This window comes from Nestor notabilis, unplaced genomic scaffold (assembly GCF_000696875.1).
Source record: "Nestor notabilis isolate BGI_N333 unplaced genomic scaffold, ASM69687v1 scaffold12594, whole genome shotgun sequence".
NCBI classification, from domain to species: Eukaryota; Metazoa; Chordata; class Aves; order Psittaciformes; family Psittacidae; genus Nestor; species Nestor notabilis.
The window spans coordinates 38,215-66,198 of record NW_009925218.1 but is presented as its reverse complement, the minus strand read 5'-3'; the positions used below and the strand labels follow the sequence as shown (position 1 = coordinate 66,198).

Genomic DNA, 27,984 nt, shown 5'->3' with positions numbered 1-27,984 from the left:
AGGCATAATATAAACTAATTTAAAGTTTTACTGTTTGACAGACCTTACCATGTCAGTTATTTTTCAAGCAAGTTAAGAATTTCTTTCCTTCTTCATGCACAAAAATATTATTTTCCTTTTGAAAAATGTCAGTTCCTCCTCCCCCCACTGTCAAATCAAAAGATACTTTTAAAAAAATTACTTTTCCCAGTTCCCTAACGAAGTATTGCAATGAGTATTCTGAGAGGAGCTACAATCACCAGTTTGTAACTGCGAAGAGGGCCTAGTTTTTACACTTTGAGAAACTGTTCTCTGAAAATTATACTTGCCTCAACTTGTTTAATTTTTACCCTGAAGAACCGCTGTACCCAATCAGTTGCAGTAAAAAAAAAAAAAATAAAAAAAAAAAATCTGGCCTGCTGGTTCCATTATCTTCAACTATGCTTCAGAAACAGCAAATTAGGTAATTGACAGATAACTGAATTCCAAACATCTTAGTGGAATGAAAGCTTTATATCACAGAGGAAAAGAGATTTTGGAGGAGATACTTCTATTGTCCCTGATGGAGTCACATTAAGAAGGATGGATTCACATCAGAAAGCTAAGGCTTCTGGCCCTTTGCAGCAGGATGTGTGAAATTGTTACCTTAAAAATCCATATCCAACAGTATTTTCAACATTTTTCATGACTGTTTTTCTTTTTTCCACACTATTACATTGTATATATGTGTCTTTATTCTTTAAATGCTTATGAATGTGAATGTATTGTTTCTTCATCTCTTTCCATTAAATAAACCAAACTAAGCCAGTTACTCGTAACTGGAAGAAAGGAAAATACATGTAAATTATAGCGACAGTTGGTGATACAACAACTGTTCTGACGTCAGAAAGTTCAGTTTACTGTCAAACTAAGTATCACTTCCAGCTGCACTACATTAGCTTGTGTGCCTTCTAGATGGTAATTACAGACATTCACTATGCTTTTTGTAGTAAGATTAGGTTTTTTGTCTATGTATCAACTCTCTTCAGAGTTTGGCATCCAGTAACTTAACACTTTTCATTGAAATAATTTAGTAGATACAAGATAGGCGATTAGGGTTTTTTAAAGAGAGTGCAAGTTCTGCAGAGTTAATTATCTCTTTCATTATGACATTATCTGGGAGAAAAAACAGGCCTGTCCGTTCACAATAAAAAAACCCAACCAAACTCTTCCACACAATAATTTATTAGCATGGCCAACAACTCAAAATGTTGTATTGGAAAAACATATATATTATTAAATGTGTGTATTATTTTTGAGAGAATAGGAAGCAAAAATACATGGCCTAAATACGTAATTTTATTAGGAGCTTTCAAGTATTTTTTCCACTTGCTGGAAGTGATAGAAATCACATAGCTCCAAGCAAAAATAACAGTATGGAACAGCACCTACTGAACCAAAGGTTCAATCTCACAGAAGCTCTAGCAGCATCAGAATTTTGATTATGACTTCAGACACAATTCCCTAACTACTCTATTTGCCCTAATTTGGTAATTCTAGATGTTACAGCTTGTGGGGTTGTATTGTGGGTTTGGTTTTTTTCATTGAAAATCTTTCTGTGACTACTATTAACCTTCTATGACATTTGAAAGTTGAATATTAGACTGCTGAACACACTATCAAATGTTTGCGAGAGCTTACTTTTCAAACGCCATGGAAAATCACTTGAAGCTGCTTGAGTAATTTTGCATTTTAGGAAACACAAAATAAGTAGATGTTAATCAATTATCCTCTCCTCTCCTGTAGTATGAAAATAAAAGACTCTAAAGTACAAAGTGAAGGTATTGTCACAAGAGCCTGTTTCCTGTTTAATGTAGTACACTGGACTGCATATGGCTATGAAAGATGGGTTTCCATTATGTATCAAATAAACTGTATGCATTTTTGAAATAACAAAAGTAAAATTCAAAACACTTTCTACATTGGAACAAATACCCAAAATAGAAAAAGTGTGTTCCCCATGCTAGCAACACTAACACTTCTTAGAATAATTGATAATACATGGTCATTACTGTTACTAATTTATTATTAGCCTTCCAAAAGGAAGATCTGCTTTACTGTGTTACATTAACTCCTGCAAAAGCACTGAGAAGAAGCATTTTGTTTTCAATCCTAAGTCATAACTTACATCTTCCAATGCATAATTTTTTAGCAAAAAAAGCTTTGAGATGGCAGAAATATTTATAGACACTTCAAATGAAGAATTTGAAACACTTTTTTTTCTAAGTACTCAACTGAAAAACTGGTTGAGAGAACTACATAGAAAACATGGCATTGCTCATTTAATACGCTGCTTCTTCAGAGCCCACTTTATTTAGAACTTTATTTTCTAGTTTCATGTAAGCTATAAAGCAAAATATAGCAGCTTCAGTTAAAAAAGTTGCAGTTAACAAAAAACCAGTAAAAGTCGATGACTGCACTTTTCTCTAATGCAATGTTTTATCTAACACAGTGTTCTAGTATGTTAAAACTTCCTACCATTTTCAAAGAGGTGCTAGAACAATCACTGCCATTAATAAACAGAACTTGCCATTCATTTTGCTAACAGTCATGATTTAGATGACTAACTAGGTAGTCTACTAGAATGAGTCAGTAACATAACCTAAAGCATTATTTTATTGCTGCATAATAGCAATTCTGATATTGTTGCTTTATTCTTTTTGAAGGTAAACCAGTATTTTATACATGAATAAGATTGAAATATTAAAATAATTTTAAATATTATTGATTTGAACTGGGCACTAGGATTATATATGCATACACACTCAAATATTGCCCATGGAGTAGTCCTGGTGCTTCTTTTACTACTGTTGATTTTTTTTTTTTATTTTATTTTTTGCAAGAAGACACAGATATGTTCTTACCATAGTTGAGAGCTTCTGGAGCAGTCCACTTGATAGGAATCTGCTTTAAGCCTGACGATGAGTACACACCATCATCCTCTTGCCGGGACATTCCAAAATCACTTATTTTCAAAATGTTGCTTTCACCTACCAAGCAGTTCCTTGCAGCTAGGTCTCTAAGTTAAAACAAAAAATAAACACCCATATTTTTACACATTTAAAACCATTTGAAGCCATTTTAAATGGCTGAGCACCTCAGCCAAGATGGTGGTGCCTCTCACAAAACATTTCAGAAAAGGTAAAAAACCCTACACGGCAGCTGTGGAAAAGAGGAATGATGGAGAGAAAAAAAAGTGTGAGAAATAATCCCATAAACACCAAGGTTGGTGAGAACTGGGGGGAAGAGTTGATCCTTAAGTTTTTTTGCCTTAACTTTGTCTCCTGTCCTGTTAAGGAGGGGGACTGAGAGAGTGTCTGGGTGGGTTTGTGGCAACCAGCCAAGGTCAACTCACCACAACTGCCCTCTGAGGTGACAAAAATAAACCTGCAGATTAACAAATCAGATATTATGCAAATTTGGAGAAGCACCTTGAAACGTTCCCATAATTACAAGACATTGAGAAAACAGAAAACTGGCTCCATCTTCTCTCTACCCACTTTATCCCAGCATTAGTTTCCTACTGTGGCTTCTCTACAGCATATATTTGGAAACATAATACATGCTAATAATATATTATTAACATACTATATGCATATTACATTTAATTGTTTCAAAATGTATTAAAATTCTACATAATAAAATATATATTATTATTCCCATCTTAATCTAATAAAATACACAAAGTTTTTGAAGGAAAACAAATATTGAGCAACAGAATTAAATCTGTAACAGTAATATCACGGGCAAAGTATTGTTAAACTAAATTCACAATGTTTGTTTTCAGCTTAAAAAGCTAATATGCTCACAAATGGCTTGTCTATGTAAATATTCTAGAATAACTACATTAGCTTTAATGTTTTGTATCGGTGAATTCCCTGGGCGCTAAATGCAAGTTCATTGGTTTTGAAGAATGGTTTTGGTGCATATAAACTAGATTACTCTTGGAAGCAACTACTGTAAAACCCTGCCCACAGTGTGCACCAGATTTTTTTCTGCAGCTTATGCAGAAGGAAGGTCTGAAGCAATGACAAGGGAGGAATCATGGCATAGCAGTTAGCTAATGGCCCACAGCTTGCGCGGGTGGACACAACTGTCAAGTCCACCATCAATTTTTCCATGCTAATTGCGTCTTTCTTTTTGACTCAGTTTGTATTGAATAGAGAAGCCTTTTCATTGCCCACAGGATATAAAATTTATGAAATACTGAGCATCAAGCTATTAACATAAGATAGAAAAGAATGCATTATGCTAAAACTTAACTTACTAGTAAAGCTACAAATACCAAAGTAAATGTATTACTGCTGGATATAAGTCTCACAGTATTAACACCTTTTTCTCCCTTTAGCTAATATTCTCACATTTTTGAAGTTGCAATACTATGTATTACTTTCAGTACATCATCTGCGTTAATAAAGCCATTTGAGCACTTAATGCATTTACTTCTGACTTAAGCAAATTTGCTTTTTAACTCTCATGTGTAAGGTAGGCTCTTTCTCCCACTTACAAAACATTTTAGCTGTCAATTTCTTTTTCCCTTTACTTTAGCCATAGTCTTTTAAAAGGATTTGTGTAATCCCCCTCTCAGGTACTTAGTTTTCTTTTCACAGTTCTTGTGAGGAATTAGGTGTTGGACAACACAGAAACCACCTATGTTTAGCAGATGCAGTGATATTTAAAATCTTGCTAAATCCCACCAAAAGTTACTTAGCAGTTTTAATAACTTGCTATTTGGTGGAGTGAAACAGTATGGGTTCAATTTCACTCTCAGTGCTCCATCAGCAGTCACTTCAGATTCTGCACCTACATACACTGTAGATGAGTTTTTGGGTTCTTTTTCTCTCTGTTCTCTTACTTGTAGTTTATTCATAATGTCTATTTGACTAGTATTTCTTATTTCATTCCCTAAGCTATTGAATGTCCTGAAAACTAGAGTATCTTGTTAGCATTTCTGCTGCCATTTCACGTTTCATATTCTCAGTGATTTGTTGCTGAATTTTCCAGACTTCCTTATGTATATTTGCATGCTTAAAATATTTTTGAAAACATTGTTACACTGAAGGCTACAGCTATATCAAGCTTTTCATTTTTCATTTATTTATTTATTTTATTCTGAGGTTTTGGTTAAGGTTTTCAAACAATTTTTTCACTGTTTTCCTTGTGTGAAAGCCTCATTTAGAAGGATGTTCAAATTTTTCAGTCTAAATACAAAAGAAATCTACAAAAAAATGTATTTTGATCACTGTGATTTATTACAGTATTTATAGTCAGAATCTGAAAAAAAAAGGCATGAAAAAGTATTACTTCCACTGTTTTAAATTAATAACTAACAGATTTAATTTTCTTCCAGTTTCCAGGATACTAAGTAATTTCAATTTGCTACAAATAAAAGGAAAAGTCTCTAGTATAACAGTGTTAAGTGGCTTATAAAAAGCCATTACATCTTAAACTTCCATAAGAAATATACACAAAAGAGTATCATTCAGGTATGCATGATAGATGACATGAGCAAGGGAAAAGAAGAAAATGTAAAAATGATGGGCCGATGACCAAAAACAGCTATGAGGAATCAGTATTACAGATAATGTCAGTATTAAATAGTTGTAGCAAATCAAGACACATTCTAGACAGCCTTTTAAAAAAACAAAAACAAAACCCCAAGGTTAACTATGTTCTACTTGTCTTCTTTTCTCTAAACCCCAACTCTGTTTCATTTGTTTTCTTTTCTTTCTTCTTAATGTTCCTAAAACCAACATCCTGAAGAACTACAGATACAATTGCATGGAATTAGGTGCTCTCTGCTTGGGGCATTGGTTTTTGTTCTCATACAGCATTTGCTACATGCTGAAGTAATTCCATGAAATCAGTATGTATTTTTAACATAGAAAATGAGAGAAAAAAAATCTCTATTTCACATTTTGAAAGCTGAAACTTAAAAAAATGGGGCACAAATTACACTAGGCTGCTACAGAACAAGTACATTGTAAAAGAAAAGGTGACTCTATTTAATACCAAGATTATGTAAATTCCTAGTGCTGTTTGTTAGAAATAAACACCTTCATCCCAACTACTCAGGAATAAAAATTAATATGTAAATTGGAAATTTCAGCCTTCCAATACCTAAAGAGGCCTACAAGAAATCTGGAGAGGTGATTTTGACACGGCCTGTAGGGACACGACAAGGGGGAATGACAGAGGGAAGATTGAGATTAGACATTAGGAAGAAGTTCTTCCCTGTGAGGGTGCTGAGGCACTGGCACAGGTTGCCCAGAGAAGCTGTGGCTGCCCCATCCCTGGCAGTGTTCAAGGTCAGGTTGGACAGGGCTTGGAGCAACCTCCTCTAATGGAAGGTGTTCCTGACTGTGGCAGGGAGTTGGAACTGGATGAACATTAAGGTCCTTTCCAACCCAAACCATTCTATGATTCTATGATTGTATAAAATTTCATTTTTAAGCACTGGTGTGCAGTCCCTATAAACACAAACAAGATATTGACTAGGAATCACTAATATGGATAGAATACACTGAAACTTCAAGAGCTAGCTCATGAGACTTTTGCTAAAAATCCAACAGCCAGCTAAAAGAGGAAGTAGAAGCTGGAAGTTATTACCACCTGGATTCATGTCTGTTAGTAGACAGACACCTCATAAACTTTTCACTAAGGATACTCTTATTCCTCCTTTCTACTTCCTTCTGCCACCCCAAAAGAACTACACAGCAACTAATACCTTGTGTTTCAATGGGATTCCATCAATTAAAGCAAATCAAAACAAGAGAGTAAACTCCTCATTACTAAACCAGCAGGACAGACTGCAGCCATTTTATATCCCCTCCCTGGATCATGCAATTACAACACTCCTAGGTAATAAAAGCCAGTGATTAGTTAGTGAACAGTTAGGATCAGTTTACCTCCTCTGCATATTTAATTCAATGAAAATAGTCTATTACCTGGTCAAAAAAGAAGGGGCAAGTCTACAAGTGAAACTGTTAGGGTTTTGTGGACTATAAAAGACTAACTATCCTTCAAATACCTGAGGTAATTTCCAGTGGCATCCAAATCAAAACACGCCTATTTCAGAACTTTCCTGATATGTATATGCTGCTGTATGTGGAGAACACAGCAAATAGCACTTGCCTAGCAAGCTGACTGGAAAAATACTAAGAGGGTCAGAGCACATCCTTCCGTGCATTCTGTGTTGTCTTCCCTCTTTACACTTTGTTTTACTTATTTCTTCATATTATTTTAGCTACCACATTATGAATACTAATGGAGCAATATTAACTACAATGCTAGTAATTTCTCTCAGTTCCTCATACAATGCAACTCCATCTTCACAGAAGAAAAGTGCTAGGAAACTCAGAAAATCCAAGTTAGATGAGGTAGGGATTTCTCAATAATGTCAGGTGTTCTGCCTGCTATCTGTAGTTTTGGATATTGCTCATTTCTTCCGAACTGTAAAATGAGTAATTTTTCCTGCCTCAAAGCATTAGTGATATGCAATTACTCCCTCTAAAGCACTTTGCAAATTTCAGATGAAAGGCTTAAAAATTTTGCAAAAAGCACTAGAAAAAAACTGTAACAAAGCAAGTCCCAAATCATTGCGTTCAGTGGCTGAACATAAGCACGAAACCCACCTTCTAGCTAAAAACGCATTTTTTCCCATGGAACCTTTAGTTCCTCCACCTCTAAGAGTAAAATGTATCCTCATTCCAGAAATAGTCTGCATTGCACTGCTCACTCTCATTATCATGATAGTAAGTGTTACCATTTAAAATGCTTTATAGCATTGTGAAGAACATATTCCTGTGAACTAAGGTTAGGAAGATCACAATAATCAAGGGGCAAAATTCCAGTAATAAAAGTAGAAGAAAGCCAGAAGAAAATATAAAAGCATAATAAGGCGTAAGCATCTAGATTAACACACTATAACATGGTTGAACTAAAAATTGGTTGGTAAGCTGGTAAGCAAAGAATCTATGCATAAATGTACAGATTTATCCAAAATAACAAAACTATATGCAGATACAAAATATGCTTCTCAGGTACCATGAGGAGTTGTGAAGCACTTTTTAAAATGCTGTAAGACTAAACACACTGTTGAGGTTCACAGTGTTCCTAATTCAAAATTCCAAACATCTGTGCATTACTAGTTTAATCCCCACCCTCAAAAAATGTACTTGGTAACCGTTATGTTCCTAATTTTCTCTAAGTGGTTTGCTCAACATGTGATAGACCGTGGCACGAGTCACAGTAGATGATAGAAAACTATAGCACCCCATTCAGAACTGCAGAGTCATTCACATGGACAACGCATATTGCTTCACCTGTGCAGACTTCACAGCTTAATAAGGAAACCAATGCCTGCAGTTAACCCTCAGTCCTACCCCACAAACCTTCATGGTATTTACATTCCTATGGCTACATTTTTTGAACAAGTGACAGCTGTCCTGCACTGTACAAATTTAACAAGAAGAAACTTCTTAATGAACTGCTGTACAGAAAAATATATTCACATTTTTTGTACCAGAGTTCATTACCACAAATGCCTTCACATACACATACTTGAAAATAAACTAAGATTAAATGTTTACTTATTGTACAGTCATTTCTGATGAAAAAGATAGTATGAGAATCAGAGGATTTTATCAGTTTTTATAGTCTGCAAAATGGTCAGTTACTAATCAACAAACACACAATCACAGTAAAGTATACCTTAAGGTAGGTACAAATATCTGTCATAAGTTAGATAACACTATTTAATTATTTTTGTAGAGGAGTAGCAGTACTGACTTTGGGGCTTCGAACAGAATACTTTCCCTAGTATGTTCATGTTTCAGAGTGAAACTTCCTCTTTTACTTCTTGACCATGACACAGATCACTCGTACCTCAAAGGTACGAGTATTTGGTATTTGGAAGTCCCTTTGGAAGTAGAGAAATGAAGCACATACGCTATAATGCACTTCTCACAGTTGTACTTCTGGTCTCCTAATACTTAATGTTTGGCGTAAACAAGTTTATTTCTTAGAGTTGAATAACTGTGTGAAGTATGAATCTCAATTTTTATTTAAAGAGGAACTGTTTCAGAAGGATAACTCTGAAGAAGAGACTGGAAATGAGTTTGGAGATAAGAGAGGAATAAAATGAAACTCAAGCTTCCTGTTTACAGACTGTTTTGCATCTTTAAGTGATGCAGCATTTTTAACAGAAACAAGATTGATAATCCTGTATGGAGGAAAGTTAGGCCAAACCAGACTCCTGGTCTGAGGAGCAACAAGGTCACTCCTGCATCTTGGAGCCTTCTCACCTGCCTGCTCTGAGTACATTTTTACTACGAAAAACCCCAGGTTGCTGTCACACATTATACAGCACTTGTCATCTATGGAGGTAATAATGGAGGAAAACTGAGTAATTGTAAACTTAGTATTTGCAGACCACAGGTGGCTAAGGAGACTATTCAGATCCACTGACACTTTGTCCTAGATTTTCCTAGTAAGACAAGATTTCTGTACCAGGTCTTTTAAAAGAGATAAAGATAGACATAGCAGACAATGAGCAGCTCCTGAAGAGAATCAAAGTAGTAGACTATGAAGATGGAAATGAAGCTGAAAATCATACATCATCTATTTTTCCCCATCTTCTTCCTATTTCTGAGGTTTTCTTTACAATGCCTGCTTCTAGGGCAGAAACATTCTTATCAGCAGCATCTAATGTTTTTCTTCTGCATTGTTTCTCAATTCTTTTAGAACTTAATAGTTATTGTCTATATTTCTCTGAACAATTATTTTGATTAAAACTGCTTCACAGTCATTTTCAACTATAATAGCCTTCTTTGCATTGATATCTCTGTAGATTTTTATAATCTATTTTTCTTGTGCACTGCTGATTACAAGTAATGTCCTGAGGAAAATGTGAGACTTAGGGATGCCTAATGTTTGGGGCTTTTTTTTCCCTTGTACTTCGTTTAGATCTTGAAACAAAAGCTTGCACGTTAATATCTTTTGTGTGCTGATTTGTTTCATTTGGCAGGAAAGCTTAACTTATTTTTGTCAAATGTGCATAACGTAACAGAGTGCATTACTACTCTCTGCAATTTTATAGTAATACTCAACCTTCTCTATAGATAGCTGTTTTTCTTCTCTAAAATTCAAATTTTCAGAATCAAAAGATTTACCTAGCATACATTTTATAGCCACAAGAAAGCCTTTTAAAAATCAAGTTTGTGCAACTGCATAATAACCTATCCAGCTTCTTCACTTCTCATAATGTAATGGGTACACCATGAGAGTGAACTCTAGAAAAAATTTGTAAGAAGCAATCCTAGTGGTAGCCTTCATGAAAACTAAGGGTCTGGATAGTCATCAGTCTGGATGATAAGTAACTTTATGGAAATACTACAATGTTAGGGCAACTGGAAAGTGGAAAACACTTTCCACATGTCCCCAACAACATGATGCACATAGGAATAGCAACACTGCTGATTCCATGGAATCCCTCCTACAGTCTTGAAACATTACAGAACATAAGAAGGACAAATATAGATACATGTATGATATGCATAAGATTTTTATTATTGCTTAAAAATGTATTTGATATTAACTGAATTATAAATGAAATTGAGTGTCTCAAAAGTGATTATCTAAGCTGAATAATTATCCAAGATGTACCAGATCTTAAGTTTCCATTTTGTGCCTGAGAAGGTTGCAGTGGACATAATTCACAACCTCAGATGTTTTTCATTTCCAAGATCAGTCATACAAGTAGACTGTACTATTCATTGTAAGGCAAACACAATTTTTAAGCAAAAATTTCCACAAGTACTGTATCTTTTACAGAAACAACTAAAATAAAACTCAACAATAAAGTATACAATTATACTAACAAGTGTATTTTAGTGATAATATCATGGCATTATTCAACCTGTGTAATGACACAAAATTTGCCACAGTAATAGTCCTTACACTTTTTCATAAGGAGGATGTCTTCAGTTAGTTAGTAATGTCAAAATATCATTTATTTCTCTGTACAGAGGCATTAAAATTGGTTTAGCTTGTTTACAAAGTTGGCAACATCTGAAGAGGAAGACCAGATATCATCAAAGATCATATTCACTTGTTCATCACACATCAGTGTTAAAAAACCTTGCAAGCTGAATTTGAAGGAAATGTCTCAAGCAAAGTTGCTTCAAAAGCTGCCTTCCCAACGATTAACTTTTTTAGAAAATAAATTTGTTTTATTAAACAGCCATTTACTAGTACTAATATTAATGTGTTGTATTAAGTTCAAAAAAACTTAATTAATTGAAGACTAATAATAAAAAATAGAGCACGAAAAGCAGATGAAAAACACTGCAACTGGAGTTGGAGGAAAAGAGCAGAGAAGCAGTAGAACCAAATATTGCTAGGCAAGAGGGTTATGTTGTAGTCCTTATCTTTGTGGCTAGAATATAAAAAAACCCAAAACCTAATCTCTTGAGTTCTTAAGAGAAAGTCATAAGGAAAACAAATAACAAAGAGAGAAAGAAGAACCAACCACAACTTAAAGCAATAATTACACTGAGTTGTTTCTTACTTACGGAAAAATTTCAGTGGATGGCACAGGTAGCATATGCCAGCTAAGCATTCTTAGCAATGGAAACCGGTTTGACAAAGATACATAATAATACTTTGCTAATTCATAATTTTCCAATTTGAGTAAAAACCAGCCTCTCTCTACTTTTAATCAAAGTTTATTAACATATAATTATTGGGAGGTTAAGATATTTTACTATTCTAAAAGTAGTCTGTTTTGTAACTGTCATACATGAATCAAAACCATTCAGGATGGTAAAACGAGGATGACTAGTAATTTACTAATTGTCCTAGACATCTAAGTAAGACTGCAGTTAGTCAACAGAAACGCAAAAGAAATTTTATTTGGTTAATACACTGTAGGGAATTATACACGGAAATTGAAAGGAATAAATTGGCCTATTAATTTTCTGTAAATTCAATTAGGAAATAAATCGAACTCCCTTCCCCCTTTTTGTTGCTATTACTTCAAATCTACAATAGGTTTTCTACCCAAAAATTAAACTTAAAAGTGGAAGAAACATTGCACTTTTTTGGTCATAAGAGGGAGAAGAAAGTGATGGGATTTTGACAATTTGGGTGCGGTACCTGAAGTAGGAATCATGGAAAAAGCATGAGATGATAGCGTGCTGATTAATGATTGAGCAGCAGATACGACAGTACCACCACAGCAGTATAACTGACATGTACATGAGGAAAGGGAAGGGAAGAAAGAGAAAGAAGGAGAAAGAAGGAAAGAAGGAAAGAAGTGAGGCAGGTAGGCAGGAAGGCAGGAGAAACTTGTAACATGAATTCCCAGAAGCTCACAGCAAAACAGCTCTACAGATTTATTTTTAGTGTATATTTATTTCAGTTTCATACAGAATGCACAGAAACTGATACACGTAAATTTAAGATAGCTTTTAAAATAAATTTAATAATGGGCAAACCAACAAAACTTCAAATGCAGTCTGTGACACAAGCTACTTATTTCTGTATAGAAAAGTACTACGTATGTTGCCAACTGGGAACAGGTAGGTTCCTAAAAATTCAGATGTCAGAATTTTAAATCACTGCTACATTGCCTGTATTATTTGCCTCAAAACCTGTATCCACTGCATCTTTACTGTAATGTAGCCCCTCCTTTCAAAAATATTGAATTTTCCTGCTAGCAAAAGCATGCCATTTATGGAATCACAGCATAAAAACTCCAGGCAATTCTAAAAAAGCTGTTGAGAGATGTGGTTGTAATTTCATGAATTTGCACTGTCGATTTGAATACAAGACTGCCCAAAACCTACAGAAAATTCAGCAAGTGTGCACTGATAATCAGTCCTTGTAGCACATCAGAGACTGACAAGACCTCATCATCAGCATTATTTGCAAGGAGTTGATGAAACAGGAGCTTCAAAGATGCTGGTTATAATTTTAATTTTTTTGGATTTTAATCTAAGATATTTAATAACAAGGCACATTCAAAAGGTCACTGATATTATAAGGTAAGACAAGCATCTTAATGCTTAAAACAAAAGCTTCCACATAGGCCAGTTTGAGGCCAGTAACTAGCAGTGTACCCCAAGGGGCAATACTGGGTATGATACTGCTGAACATCATTAATGATCCGGATGATGCAGCCGAGTGCACCCTCAGCAAGTTTGCTATGACTCCTTTCACCAAGCAAGGCAGTAACTTCCTGTCAGTTGTTACTGGCAGCAAATGTTCTATTCCTCTGCACAGCTTAGCTCTGCTGACTCCTTTTCCACTATAAAAAGTTTACATACTCCTGATCAGAGGGTTACAGGAGATAGGAAATATTTTGCCCGACTGTTGTAACAAAACATGTCTGCAATCTTAACCATGACAAAGTAATTGTAGTAATGCAGTATCATCAAAGGTAATCATAATTATTTATAGCTTTGACTTGGGAATATGACTTTCTCCTTCTCATTAACACCATTTCCTACAATTATTCTATGTATAAACAGCAGAGGTTTTGAGGCTTCCACAGTAAGAGGATGCAAAACAAATAAAAATGGAAAAAAATATAGAAGATAAAAGGAAGGGCTGCACCAATGGTAAAAAGAGTAAGTAAGTCCAAGTTAAAAGCAGGAAATCAAGTATTACTATTATGAAGCTATACGGCAATGAACAAAAGAAATAAGAAATTCAACTATCCAGAACAATTAGAATGTATTAGAAATGACGATACAGGTTTTCAGTATTTCTCCATGGGCTTTAAAAATACGTTAGTGTCATAGTACGTGGAATCACAGATAAAGGAGTAACATTCACTAGCTTTTCTTAAAAATAAGAAGAATAAAATCAAGTTCATTTAAGTATGCATATTAAACCAAAAAGAAAGATAGGTTAGGTAGTTTGGAAGGGATATTAGGTAATCTTGTGACACATGATTTTTAAGTATTTATCTCATTTGTATTATAAAGGCAAATATGTCGGCTAACACTTCAGTTCAACATAATATGACAGCTGTATGTATGTACAAAACCTCTAAACTCCACCTATTGCAGTTAAATAGAACTGCATCATAAACTGAGGAAGTTACAGGATTTCTTCTTTCCATTCATCCTCAAACCATCTTTTATTTCCAAAAGAACACTTCCAGAACAATTATCTAATGTGTAAAATGCTTGAGACATTTTGAAGGACAGCAATAATTTTAACAGGGACCAGAGATCAAATTTTATCCTATTATACCGTATGAGGTAGAAGACATAGTGCTTTCACTTAAAATCTTTATTCATTGATTTTTACTCTGTAAAAATTCAGGGTTTTGATTTGTAATGAATTGATAATTGATAAATGCTGAAAGTTCAGTTGATCCCACAGTTCTATATACCCACATAAAGCACTTTCTCTTCCCTTTTTTGTTAGACGGTTCTCACTACAGAAACTGGGCATTTGTTGAAGTGATGCAGGTATCTATTGAAGTACTGAGACTTCCTTTACACAATATACTGTGCAATCTTTTAATTATTTTTTCTTTCATGATTTTTAAAACTTATAATCCCATGGTGATGGTGGTGTGTCCATCTGGAAAGCCTGAGATCAATTCCACCTACAGCCTTCCTTGACTGCAGCTATCATGCTACAAATCAAAAGATCTGGAGACAGATTTCTTGCATTCACTTTTTAATTTTACCCTTCTAGCCTTTTTTGGGGGCTTTGTAATCACATTACTGGTGAAAAGATTTGCCTGCTTCTCCTGCATCTCTGTTTCTTTGAAAAATGTTTAGCTAAAGTATATGGAATATTTGGGGTAAAAAGGGGTGAACTGCAGCTGGGGATTCACCACTGTGATGTGTATGGAATAGTTTTTGTAATACACAGTTTCTACAGGACTAAAGTTCTATGTTACCTGGATATGCAAGTCAACTGTAACTAGGACTGCTTAAATCATCACTAAAGCTGGATTTAATGATGAAAAAAAAACCCCAGAAAAAAAACAACCAACCCAGTCTCAAGCTCACTACAGAGAAAAAAGTCTGAAAAAGATGAGGATGGAATATAAACAGATAATGAAGTTGGCATTGTGAGCCAAATCTTCCTATGTATAAATAAAAAATGAAAAAAAAGTACTTTGTGTACAGTTAAAAACACCCAATGCCTCTTTCTTATCTAGTTATTTCAATTAAATGTAAGCCACAGTGTGAAATCCAGTCCTGGTTCTATTAAAGTTAACTAACTGAATGGAATTAGGATTTCAACCATTGTTTTTCAGCTGAATTTGTTCAAACATTTGACTGCACTTTTTTCCAACTTTGTTTAGTTTTTCTAAAAGCAGATACAGAGGAATCATGCACAACTGTTCTGCATATGAACCAACAGGGGAGTGACACACAGAAAAGTGCGATCCAAGAATTGTGCTGGTGAAAGGACAAAGTAAATTTCCTTCTCCCATAAAAAATAAAAATATCAGCTTCCTTTAGAAGCACAGTTAGTGCTTGTTGGCTGCAACAATAGCAACTATGGCAACTATCATCATAGGAAAAGAAACATACACACCACATCTATATTCTAGTTTTCCCTAGCTTGGTTCACGTTTACTTTATGCATTTTCTTCTATATATACACAAATACAGACTCTAAGTGATACAATATTCAGCTTCTGGTTTGAAAATATTTTTATGAGATCAACTAATAATGAATCCATTTTACTGTTTTTACTATTATTTGCAATGCAATTTGTTACCTTTACTGGATAATTTAAATCAAGCATTTTTATCCTTTGCATTTTTATTATTCAGCTTTCTCTGTCCATCAGTTTTGCCTATACTTCTGCTTTTTTCCCCGAGTTACTACATTATTTACCACTTTCTAATATCAGTGTCCAAGAGTTGCATGCAGTGTTCTGTTCACTCTATCTCTCTGCTCCCTTACAGATTTTTTTCTAGTGACTTCTAGTATGTGGAAAACTATAGCACCTCTCTAAGCATCTCTGCAGAACAGATACAAATGATACAATATACTAGATATGAAATTTGTCTTGAATATACATAGAAGAAGCATAGAAGCAGCATACAATTCATCAGTGAAATGAAAGTTGTGTCTATAGGCCAGAATCTCAGGGGAAATATCTGAACAACATTTCAAGTTTTTTTTAAAATATTAAGTCAGTAGCTGCAGATAGTAACATAGTCTATGGGGATTTGAATCATGTCCAACAGGTACCTCCACATTAGCAAATAATTTAGAGCAAGGAAGCAGATAAACACACTGAAGAAGCTGGTGCAGAGGCTCCTCCAGTTTCCATTTACATGAAGGTACAGAGGTTAACTTGGGATTAGATGTAGTCTGGTTTTGTGCGCCAAACATGGTCGCACACTGCTCACAACAAAGCTATCATACAAATTTTGGCTTCCTCAGCTGCAGGCTTCCTTAGGGAAAGCCATTTTGTCCTTTCCCCTATCCCATGACAATGTCAGCAGCACATCAGTGCCACATCATTATAGCTCACAGAAGACTCCCCATTATTTCTGCTCATTTTCATAGCAGTTTTGAATTATGTCATTGCTCCTGATGACTGTCCTACCTTCCAGCTGCATATTTAGACAACATCTACTGTGAGGGATTCAAAACATTAGCAGAGGTGAACTGTGTAGTTTTAAACGTTAAAGTTTCATAGGTTAAAACTACCATAGAAAAATACTGGCTTACTGTCAAATGTAAAAGATTACCAAGTACTGTATTAGTTGTTATAAAATACTCCCCAAAAGGAAGCTGAAGCACCTCATTTTAATAGCTACTTGATAGTTAAAGAAAAGATCAACAACTGCCTGTTTAAGAAAGAATTACATCTTTGTATTTGACACGGACAAATCTTAAAGAACTTTCACAGTCTTCTGAGCATTCTGTCTAACTCTCTCTGAAAGTTACAATGCTCTCTGGTGGTAGGAAAGATGGTTATTTACTTGCAAATAACAACTAGTTTCAATTTAAACTGAAGTCCAGCTGTGTTACAGAAGAATAATGAAATACATAGAAGTTAAACAAACCTTCTGAAACTAAAATACCTTAATACATAACTAGGATAAATAAATATACCTGTAACCACAGGAATATTACTTCACACTTGAGTTCAGCTAAAATAAGACAATAGCAGCACTGGAGATCCTGTCATCTGTTTATGACACTCAGAATTTCCATTCAGGAGCATGATAAACCCTGGTCATTTCAACCTGTGAGATATTCAATGTGTATCTGTGACTAATTTTTTTTCATCTAGGCAGTTACACTAGCTCCCATAAGGATTAACTGCAGTACAAAAGGGAGGCAAGTCAAGAAAATGAGGAGGGAGTAGGACTTTATAATTCCATTCATGACCCTGCAAGGAGGATAAGAAACTGCTGCAGGTAATTATGTGCAAAAGAGGATGGTCTGCAAAAGCAATAATGTGAAGAAAGTGTAGCCTCCTTGAAGAGAATGATAAGTCAGGAAGGTTTATGACACCAAACAGGAAGAACAGTCAGTTAGTTCACTTGGTACTGAATTGGAATGGAGATGCTTGTAAACAACTAAGAAGTAATATTCATAGCAGGAAAGTTTAAAACCTCCTTATTTAAGAATTTTAATCTTACTCCTCAAAAATCAACCTCCAAAATCCTGCCCAGAAATCACTTCAAAAGCCGGAAGCCTTTTGAATCAAGTAATTTTACTTACTCTGCGATCTTAACTCCTATATATAGTTTTTTAAAACTGGGACTTGGCCTGTATTTCACTGATCTATTTTTATTTCCCAGAACCCATGAGACTTGATGAAGCATCTGACATCCAGCTTTGCCAGGAGCTTTTCCTGTCAGGCTTGAGTGACTCAGCTTAAGTCTGTGAACAAAATACTGTAACATTGATTCAACAATTCTTACAGCTCCATGCACCTTGATGATCTCTGTCAATCTTCCAAATCACTTAACATGCCAATAAGGCTTTCTTCACTGTATACTGCCTTACATAAGAGATTTTGAAATAGCCTTTGACTATGAGTAAGTCCCTATTTCAATCAATATTCCTAGTGATTTAAAAATGTTTCATAAAAGCATATCCCTGCACTATAATTCTGCCAAACAACATAGAAAAAGGCTGAGATCTACAGAGCAATGACAAAAAGTGAGAGAATGTAACATGCACTTAGTTTACTGTATGTCTTATTCCACTTATTCTCAGTTACTGTGACTTCTTTAAAATGCATTAGTTCAGAATCTTTTTGTGAGCAGCACCTATCAGAACTGAATTTATCTTCAAACTGATCTGATGACGCATAACTTCACCTAAGTTTCTCTCAGCTTTATAAGAAAAATATTCCAGTTCTCAAAGATTAACAATAAACTGGGAAACAGAAATTTCTTTGTTATTTGGTATGTAGAACTATATGCCAACTATGATCATACAGAAGCAATATATTCTCTAAACCATAATGTTTTTCAGTTGCATAAACTTTAAAACTAACTTTGTTCATGAAGGCACACTAAGCCCCATTTTACAATGCTCTTTCACCTGTTTTTCACTATGTACACAGCAACACACCTTCGGTGAATGTGATACTTCAGTGGAAGAACTACAGGAATGTAAGCCTCGGAGACACTTCAGAAAAACCTCCTGAGGCACTGGAAGAATTAGAGTAAGGTATATCATCAATAGTACTAGCTGAAAAAAAATAGTGGATAAACATTTGGCAAATCCACAAAACAGCTGTAACCTAGTGTCCTCATATGGATATATATTTGTGTGTGTATAAAAATTAGAAAAGGGAAATACGTTTATTTTCTTCAGGAAAGCAATTTGGGAATTTATTACTCATTACCACTGACATACAGTCTGATTTTTTTATTAAAATCAAAGTAGTTTCCTGCCCAAGACAACTGGGGTACATTCCTCTTTGGATTGAACCAACATATGATAGCTTTGTGAAACATATATTTCGTTTTCTAGAAACACTAATAAGAATTTTCTGCTTTAAGAAAGAGAACAGGAAAAGTTCTACACCCTGAAGAAAACTTTTAGCAAGCTTTGTGTTTACTAAACAAATATTGAAACACATGCTATGGTCAATGGCCTCTGCTCAAAGAACTACCCTGCACTTCATTTCTAAAATGACTGGCATTTAGTCGACAGCATTCTTCCTCTCCTCCCCAGTCTATCTTCTGCTTTTGTCTTACCCTATCTTCTAACTCATTGTTTATCATCTACCACTAATACCCCCTTTAACCACTGCAAAAATGAAATCCTGCAGTCCATCTTTCTTTTTGGTGCACATTATCAAAAAACATAGTTTAAAAATGATATGGAAACACCAGCAGTGGTATAGTCAGCCACAAACATGGTTTGGATCTCCTGGTTCTGAAGTATTTGATATCTGATGGTATCTGACAAGGGGGTGTTTGAACTTTCTGAGCAGATTTAATATGAAACTTGGAAATCCAAAAAACAGTAATTATGGCTGTAGCTTCATGTCAATGACTACAGCAACTTATTAAATAACACATTGTCATGGCTTAACCCCAGCTGGTAACTCAGCACCATACAGCCATTCGCTCACACCCCACCCTTCCCTCCTCTCTGGGCAGGATGGGGAGGAGAATTGAAGGAATGTAAACCCCATGGGTTGAGATAAGAACAGTTTAATAACTAAAGTACAATATACTACTACTGCTACCACCAATAATAATAATGATAAGGGAAATAACAAGGGGAGAGGATACAATTGGTCACCACCCACCGACCGATACCCAGCCCGACCTGAGCAGAAATCTGCCCTTCCGAGTGACTCCCCCCAGTTTCTATCCTGGGCATGACGTGCTGTGGTATGGAATACCCCTTTGAGTAGTTTAGGTTAGGTGTTCTGTCTCTGCTTCCTCCCGCTTCCTGTGCCCCTCCTCACTGGCAGAGCATGAGAGACTGAAAAGTCCTTGACTGGGGTAAGTGCTACTGAGCAACAACTAAAACATCAGCATTGTTCTCAGGCGGAAGCCAAAATACAGCACTGCACCAGCTACTGGGAAGCAAATTAACTCTATCCCAGCTGAAACCAGGACACATGTACTGAAGTACAGAAAAGCAGTTACTATCATCTAAGGCCCTACTTCTTTTCCAGTTGAATTCAGCATGGCAAGTTGTGTTCAATGGACTTAGGTAAACACACAACACTGGTTTTCCAATGTCTCTTGCTCTAAGACTTCAATATGTGGGATCAGTTCATTTTTCACTATGATTTAATAGTAAAATTCTTACTTGAGAGATGGCAAGTAAACCACTATTTTAAATAACCGGATAGCCACTGATAACAGATTAATTTACTTCTAATTCATGGAATAAACTTAATCTGCCCCTAAAAAGTTGCAGCTTTTCATTTACTATTGAATTTCAATGGGAGGTTAGGACCCTTGGTTACATAATGATTTCCATTGATATCTCTTCATACTTCCAGGCTCAGACCTCAACATTTTCTCCCAGTTAGTAATACTAAAGCTACAATGTTACCATATGTCACTTTATAATCCATTCAAAACCCATTTGAGGAATAGATACATACTTCAAGAAAGTGAATAACAGAGCTATTCCTGAAAGAGTATGTAGATATTTACACTGTTAAACATTAGGTTGCATTTTCCTCTCTGGAAGACATTAGGGAATTTGAAAGGTATTTGAAAATGATGTCATTTGCTTTACAAATACACTAGACTACACAAACTATCAAAATCTGGAGAAACATATCTGACAGCATACTGGAACTTCTTGTTTTGCCTCTTAAAAGTTCCATAGTAAGGAACAGAAATTTAAATCCTTGTTCAGAGTAATGAAAGCTAAGAGAATGTGGAACTGCTAAAAATGAATCACCTGAAAGTAAAATGAAGATATGAAGTAGAGCTGCCTACATGCAATACCAACCTAATTAGTACCACACACATATTAAAAGTAAATAATCTCTTTTCTGTACATGCTTCTGCATAAAGTACACAGATATGTCATTTGACAACAGTTCCAGAGTACATGGTTATTGACTTTGTGTAACACAAGACAGAAAATTCCGACCATGAACTTCAGGCTTGTTATTTCTCTAAACAGTAGATGTCACTAAACTTTTTACTTTTACCACAGAAAGTAATTACATTTCATCCACTATTCTCCACTGCAACAGGAGTATACAAGTAGAGAGAATATTATTTATACTATCTAGGAAAGCTATTTGACTTTATGATCACCACCATATCTTTGACAAATACTAGCTGTATGTTATTTTTATCGATTTCAATATTCTCTACTCTCAATTTTTACTTTTCACTTAATTAGAGCCTGTTGCCCTCATGCAGTGAGTAGACTTACTATTATAAACCAATTTATTAAAATGATTTTTCATGAATAATACTTGTAAATTCCTAATATTTATCAACAAAAAAGTAGAATTGCAGTTAAACAGAAACAACCCTAACATGATACCGTAACAGTGAAAATACTACAGCTTGTTAAATCGAGTGAGGAAGTCTATGAAAATTTGCTTACATGTCCTTCAATCACATTTGCTTTATTTCTAGTAAAGCTTACTCATTTTTCAAGAGGGAATTTTTGGTATCAGGGACATCACAGATATGCACTGACTCGACTCCACAAAGGCAAAAAAATAAGGTATTTTTCAGAATATGCGTCTTCTGGAAGAAGAAAAAAGATCTAAGCTTTCTTTGAAATTTCTTATGAATTGTCTGTCACTGAAGAATTTCTTTTGATTTCTTACAATTCTTTCTGTTATTAGCTTTTGACACTTAAATTTCTCCCCAGTGTATAAACCCACTAATTCTAACGCAACTTAGTTTTGGTGTTACACACAGTATGAACAGCTGTCTCACAAGCATAAAATAAGATACACTTCTGAAAGAACAGATCACGTAACTATATGCATTATATACAATATGTACTACTGCATCTCAGAGTATTCTGAAGACATACTTTGTATTATCCTTTTGGATGCTCTGATGAGCTTTGAGACCCAAACATGAGTTCAGCATGCCATAAAGATGACACCATTATCTGAGATTTCGAGATCTGAATTCATTGTTCTTCACTCAAACATGTAAAAGCACAAATACCAGCTAGCTACCAAGACAGTTGTGCTTTACCTATGCTGTAACAAGGACAAGTAACAATTCCTTCCTAATAATTTTTTCTTTTGCAATTCTTTTCTCATTCTCAGCCAATTATGCTAAAAAACCTGGAAGGGCAGGGACAATGGAAAGGAGAGCTACAAAATCTCAGAATGAGAAGCCCTGGGCCATCAGAAGGTAAAGAAACATTAAATGTGGGTTTAGGCTCACCTTCTTACAAAACATTATCCTAAAATTTGCATTTTTCGTTTCCTATTTGTATACAATGTAAACAATGTGTACTCCTTGGCAAGGATTTCTTGCAGAACAAGAAACTTCATCATGATGTCAAATCACCTTCCCATCCTGCGTGCCCAGGAACCCAGCTACACGCTTAGTCGCACTCCTTCCCACAAATGCCTGGGCAAATGCCTGGAGAGTTTCATCACCTCCCCTCTGTAAACTACTCCCACAGCTCCCTCCCCCCACAAATATTCTGATTGTAGAGATTATAACCCAGTGATTTTCAGTCATATTATCATTTAGGCATAGAGGTCCTTGAACAAAGAAAGATGACCAGTTCATTAGAACAAGGATATGATTATATGGATGTAATTCTTTAAAATCAGTTCATACTGCAAAATATTTAATTTACAAATTAATTTGGATACCATGATAATACTTACACTACTAATTCAATAGTATGACTTTTATATTTATTAATCATATCATGTTACATTAGGGAAATTTTGGTCTGTCAGTGTGTCCATAAATGCACTGAATGGAAACCCCAAGTTATGACCTGCCACCCTTCTCCTCATCCTCCCCCCACCCCAAATATGAATAAATTCTGAGTTAGTACCATGGATTTTCCAGAAAACAAGAATGGTTTTTGGTAGGGTAAGAACAGGTGTTTTCAGCTACAGACACCACCTCCGGAAGGTCATTCATTTCAGTGCAGTCCAGTTCAGAATGAGGCAAAATATGTTCCCAGTTAAGCAGTATATAGTATCTTCCATCCAGTATAAATCCAGTGATTGTCATTATCAGTTTCCACATGGTGAACAATGTATTACACTTTCTTTAATGAAAAGACAGAGCAAAGAGGCCAAGAAACTCTAGTGGCCATGGAAACCCTGAAATCTAAGGAAATCTGTATCATCACATACATGTTTTTGCAATAGTTTATGGTCAATACAGACACTGCATTTTTTTTAAATAACTAGGTCTACAAAATAATTCTACAATAATACACCAAACAATTTATTACTATCTTTAGTTTATGTGACATTTTATCATCATCCTAAGTGACACACTGAAATATCGGAGATCTGAAATAATTCAGTATTTTCCCCATTTTATGGGGAACACATAAAGATGATATTCAAGCACAAGCTGAATAGTTAGCACTGGGGAAAGTTTACTGTAAAATTAAAATATCAACCTGATTGAAACCCTTAGCAGTCACTTCAAAGCATTAATACAAAGAACTATGTTTGGCTAATCATACTAGATTACCTCTGGTGCTATTCAGCTGATACACAGACTGTTTATTAGTTTGATATAAGATTAAATCTAAAGGAAATTTCAATTAAATAAGATGAAATGTTATAACTGCCTTATCAAAACAAAATTCAGTCATGGCAAGAAAAACTTAATTTCCCTTTATTTATTTCATATGAAGTAACTGTAGTTTGCCATTCCTAACTGAGAAACATCCTATACTAACTTGTCCTCTGGGAACTATTAATTATTGATATTAGCCTCAGAACGACCACAGTTAAACTACAACTTTGTTTTGCACTTGTATGAATAGATGCCTTATAATTTAATATTTAAAAAGAAGAGTAGCAAATGGTAGAGATAACTGGTGATGGAAATTCCCAATGGCAAAAAGATCTGTTCTAATAGCAGTTCAATGAAGTAATGTGTTATTCTTAATAAAAAAAAAGACACCAGAACTTCTAGTTCCATAATTAACATGTTAATCATGAAGTTAATATAACCATATACATAATCTACTCCTTATTAGGTAATGCAATAACACCAAAGAGCTACAATTCAAAAATATATTGTGACCACTGACCCCTCTGGTAACAGGTCTGCATCAAGCATAATTCAGGAATATATGAAAGATAGCACAGTCTTACTAAGGTAGCATGATATGTTGAGATTTACAGTAAACAAAAACATATTCAGACATTTCTTATATCATATTCTGACCATCCAAATCCATGCATCTGCTACTCTAATTATAAGTCTTCTGCAGCTGTAGTAAAGCTAAATCTGAGATACTTAATCTGCTTTTAAGAGAGGTCAGGGTGAATTTCAAATAAAGCATTCAAGAGGAAGCAGTATCAACCTCTGCAACAAACACACAGTTTGCAAGGAAAAAATTTATCCCTTTCTCTTTTACAATCTTTTATTCATCCATTCCAGAATTCAGTAGCTTAGAGAAACAGATAACAGATTAGAAGGCAGCTCACTTTTTGTTGAGAAGCAGTTCTTCATCACAGTTCACATCCACTTCTATTCAATAATAGCTATATAAATATATCTACCTTATATAATATATATAATTTTCTATATATATGAATAATTTTCTATAGAGAAAAATAATCATGTTGCTCAAATAAGATTTCAGTCAACCAGACGTATCAATTCAGAAGTGATTCAAGTCAAATTGTAAATGCATTTCTCTAGGATCAATCCATGTTTACCGACATGACAGTGGAGATGACTGTAAGTTGCAGAAAAAAATCCCTTGAAAATCTAGTTTTAAAAGGTGAAACCTGGGATACAATACCATAATATATTCCTATATGAAAAAATAATTTCCTGGAGCATTTGAAAGCACTGACAACATTTGTATTGATAAATGTTATGGTCCAGAATGCAGTTTAGATAGCCACAGAAGAAAAAAAGCATCTTGTGCAAACCAACTACCTTAACCTCTGTGCACCTTTGGAGCACAGAGACAGGCTGTACACTCCAAAAGCCTTAGTCCAGTGTGCTGTACAGCTGACTTTCTGGGCTGCAAGCGCACACTGCTGGGTCATGTCCAATCTTTCATCCCTAAGTTCTTCTCCACAGGGCTACTCTCAATCCATTAATCCCTTGGTGTGTCTTGACACTGGGCATTGTCCCGACATAGGTGCAGGACCTTTCACTTGGCCTTGTTGAATCCAGTGAGGCTCACATTAAATTATTAACAAAAAAAACCCAAAGCCCTGGTTCTTAATGTATTTGTAAAACCTCTTAAAAAAGGTAAAAATCAATCTACTTCTCAAGTAAAGCAGTGAAACTGTGTACAGACCACTACCAAGGAGCACAGTACCTAACAGAAAAAAAAGAAAATATTTTCTGCCAGTTTCAGTTAGGTTTATATATGCATTACCTGTAGACAAAACTACAACACAATTTTCCACAAAAGAGATATTTTTAGGACCTAACTGTATTTTTGATTCTGAAAGACTGTACTAAATATCAGATGATAAAACCAGACAAAATCCTACTCAAAATTGCTTCTCTCAATATTAGAATATTTTTCCAATTGACTTCTACTGTAATCTGCATTATTTTCTTTACAAAATGATGGTGGTAATGAGAGGTGAAAATAAAACAAACAATAGGTAGGTCCAAATTCTCGGAATCAGGTAGCTGCAGCTTCTCTCCTATACTGCTTCAGATTGATTTGGAAACTAAACATGAATTATGGACAAATGTATTCATCATATGCAAATCAAATACTGGAAAAAATGCTCATAAATACTTATTGATCCAACTGAAATTATCACATCTCCATCTTTATCTTCTGTTTCTAATTAACAGAAAAAATGAAACTATCTAAACAATGTCATATGGTAAAAATGAAAATGAGAAACAATTCTTCAACCTCATGTTAATTAAATGGAGATGAAATTATTTCATTCTTCTGTATATATTCAACTCTACTTCTAATAACATCTTTTCATGCAGCTTTTTTCTTCTTTTTTTCATTTAAGCCCACTCATTTCTGCTCTTTGAAAAGAACAAAGAGATAGCAAAGAACAAGTGATATCTTGATGCTTGAGGAGATGAAAATGTGGATCAAAAAATCACTCACATGCATTAAGCATTCTAACTCTGACAAATTTTCACTTTAGATTTATAAGTACCAAAACACCATAGCTCACAGGAAAATAGAAAAGAAAGAGCAGATTAGGTGTTGCACTGGCTTCAGTACTGAAAGGCTAAGTTAATGTATGACTCAAACAGCAATTTCAGAAAGCTAGTATAGATTTAGGTAGAATTTTAAAATATAAAGGCTAAGTATAGCTAGTGTGGCTACAGCGAAAAGGTAGCATTAAAAGTAAGTTCCAGAGACTGATGAACAGCCGTTAGTTTCACATTTACAAGAAGTCATATGCACATGGTACTAAATTACAGTCACTTAAACTACTAAAAAACATATGAGGATTCTGAAAAAAGCCTATAAAACAAGGAATAGAACACTACAGAAAAAAAACAGCATGAAGCAAAACAGTTTTGTTTTGCTGCAATCTACATAATAAAAACTATTTCTAATTACATATTACTCATCCTTCTTAACATTATTCAAAGTAATCAAAGTCTATGGACTTTAAACAAATTAAAAAACATTCCACTGCTTAGTCCATTCTCTCACTAATTAATTTTATTACATCTTTTTTACCTGAGAACCACTTTCAGTCGATGAAGTTTCTGACAAAGAAAGAACAAGTTTATTGTTCTTTCAAAAAAATAACTATTATTTTAACATAGTGCTAAATCTTTTTCCTATTACAAACTGATTTTTTCCATTCTAATTTACCTGCTCTCAACATTAAATGTACCCATGACTAATTTGTCTTACCTGACCTAAAAAGGAGGGAACAAGGCCTCCCAAATTCCTTGTACAGATCATGCAGTCATATAGCTGCACTTTCAGTGCCTGGGTAAGGACGGGCTGAATCTCCAGGGGGGTTCTGAGTCCTGAATCCCTAGGAGCCTGCTTACACAGCATGAAACAGTTCAATTTTTCCCTGCTAGCCTGTCATTCCCTTGCTTTGTGTATCTATCTGCAGCACAGCGCCAAGAGTGTTGTTCTCACCACTGTGCAACAGGTTCATACTACCCAGCAAGCAACAGATGCTTGGTGCTTCTGTGGCAGACAGCATTTCCAGACAAACGCATCTCCAGCCACCCCTTCTCCAGAAGCCAAGGAATCATGGATAAATGCTCAGACACCTCAAACAGGGGAACAGACTTAGAAAAATGTTGTTCATGCCAATTCTACCAAAGTGCAGTTTACCTTTGGTAAAATTCAGTTTAAAAACTCAAGAGTTACTTTCTTAGAGTAAGCATTTGCCAGTTAACCTGTATTAGCAACTCAAAAAAAACCTCACCCAGAAGTCCCTCTAAAATTTCTGCTAAAATCACTGAAGTTGGTTGTTGTCCTGATTCAGAAATTTTCATTATGTTTACCTATCAAATTCAGAAGAATTATCCGATAATATAATAAGCATATATTATGGCCAACCACTTAAAACTGGAAATAATCCTGAATATCCTAGAAAGTAAGACTGATAAAATAATACTGGAAATGCATATTTTGACTTACTAACCTGGGAGTTTCATAAAAGTAAGCAGTTTTGCTGAAGATACTCTTTGCTTGATTGGTTGCACTTTAAAACGATATCTTTCTTCAGGATAGGTCTACTAAATATTTTGTATCTTCCTTTAAGGAAAGTGGTAGCTCTCTCTGATAACCTCGTATGACAATCAGTACTAAGAATAAACAAATTTTGTGAAGATTCTGAAAAGTAAACAGGGG

At 34.9% G+C, this 27,984-nt stretch overlaps 1 protein-coding gene across 1 annotated transcript in view; it reads right to left on the bottom strand.

Annotated features, from left to right (window-relative positions):
* The window catches only part of LOC104404507 (tyrosine-protein kinase Fer-like), a gene marked incomplete at its 5' end in the record, with an annotated part of 54,173 nt that overhangs the window by 3,444 nt on the left and 22,745 nt on the right, over window positions 1-27,984 (bottom strand). The window contains one exon of the mRNA XM_010012952.1: window positions 2,883-3,037. Within this exon, the coding sequence (XP_010011254.1) occupies window positions 2,883-3,037 (155 nt within the window). The remainder of the gene's footprint in view (window positions 1-2,882; window positions 3,038-27,984) is intronic.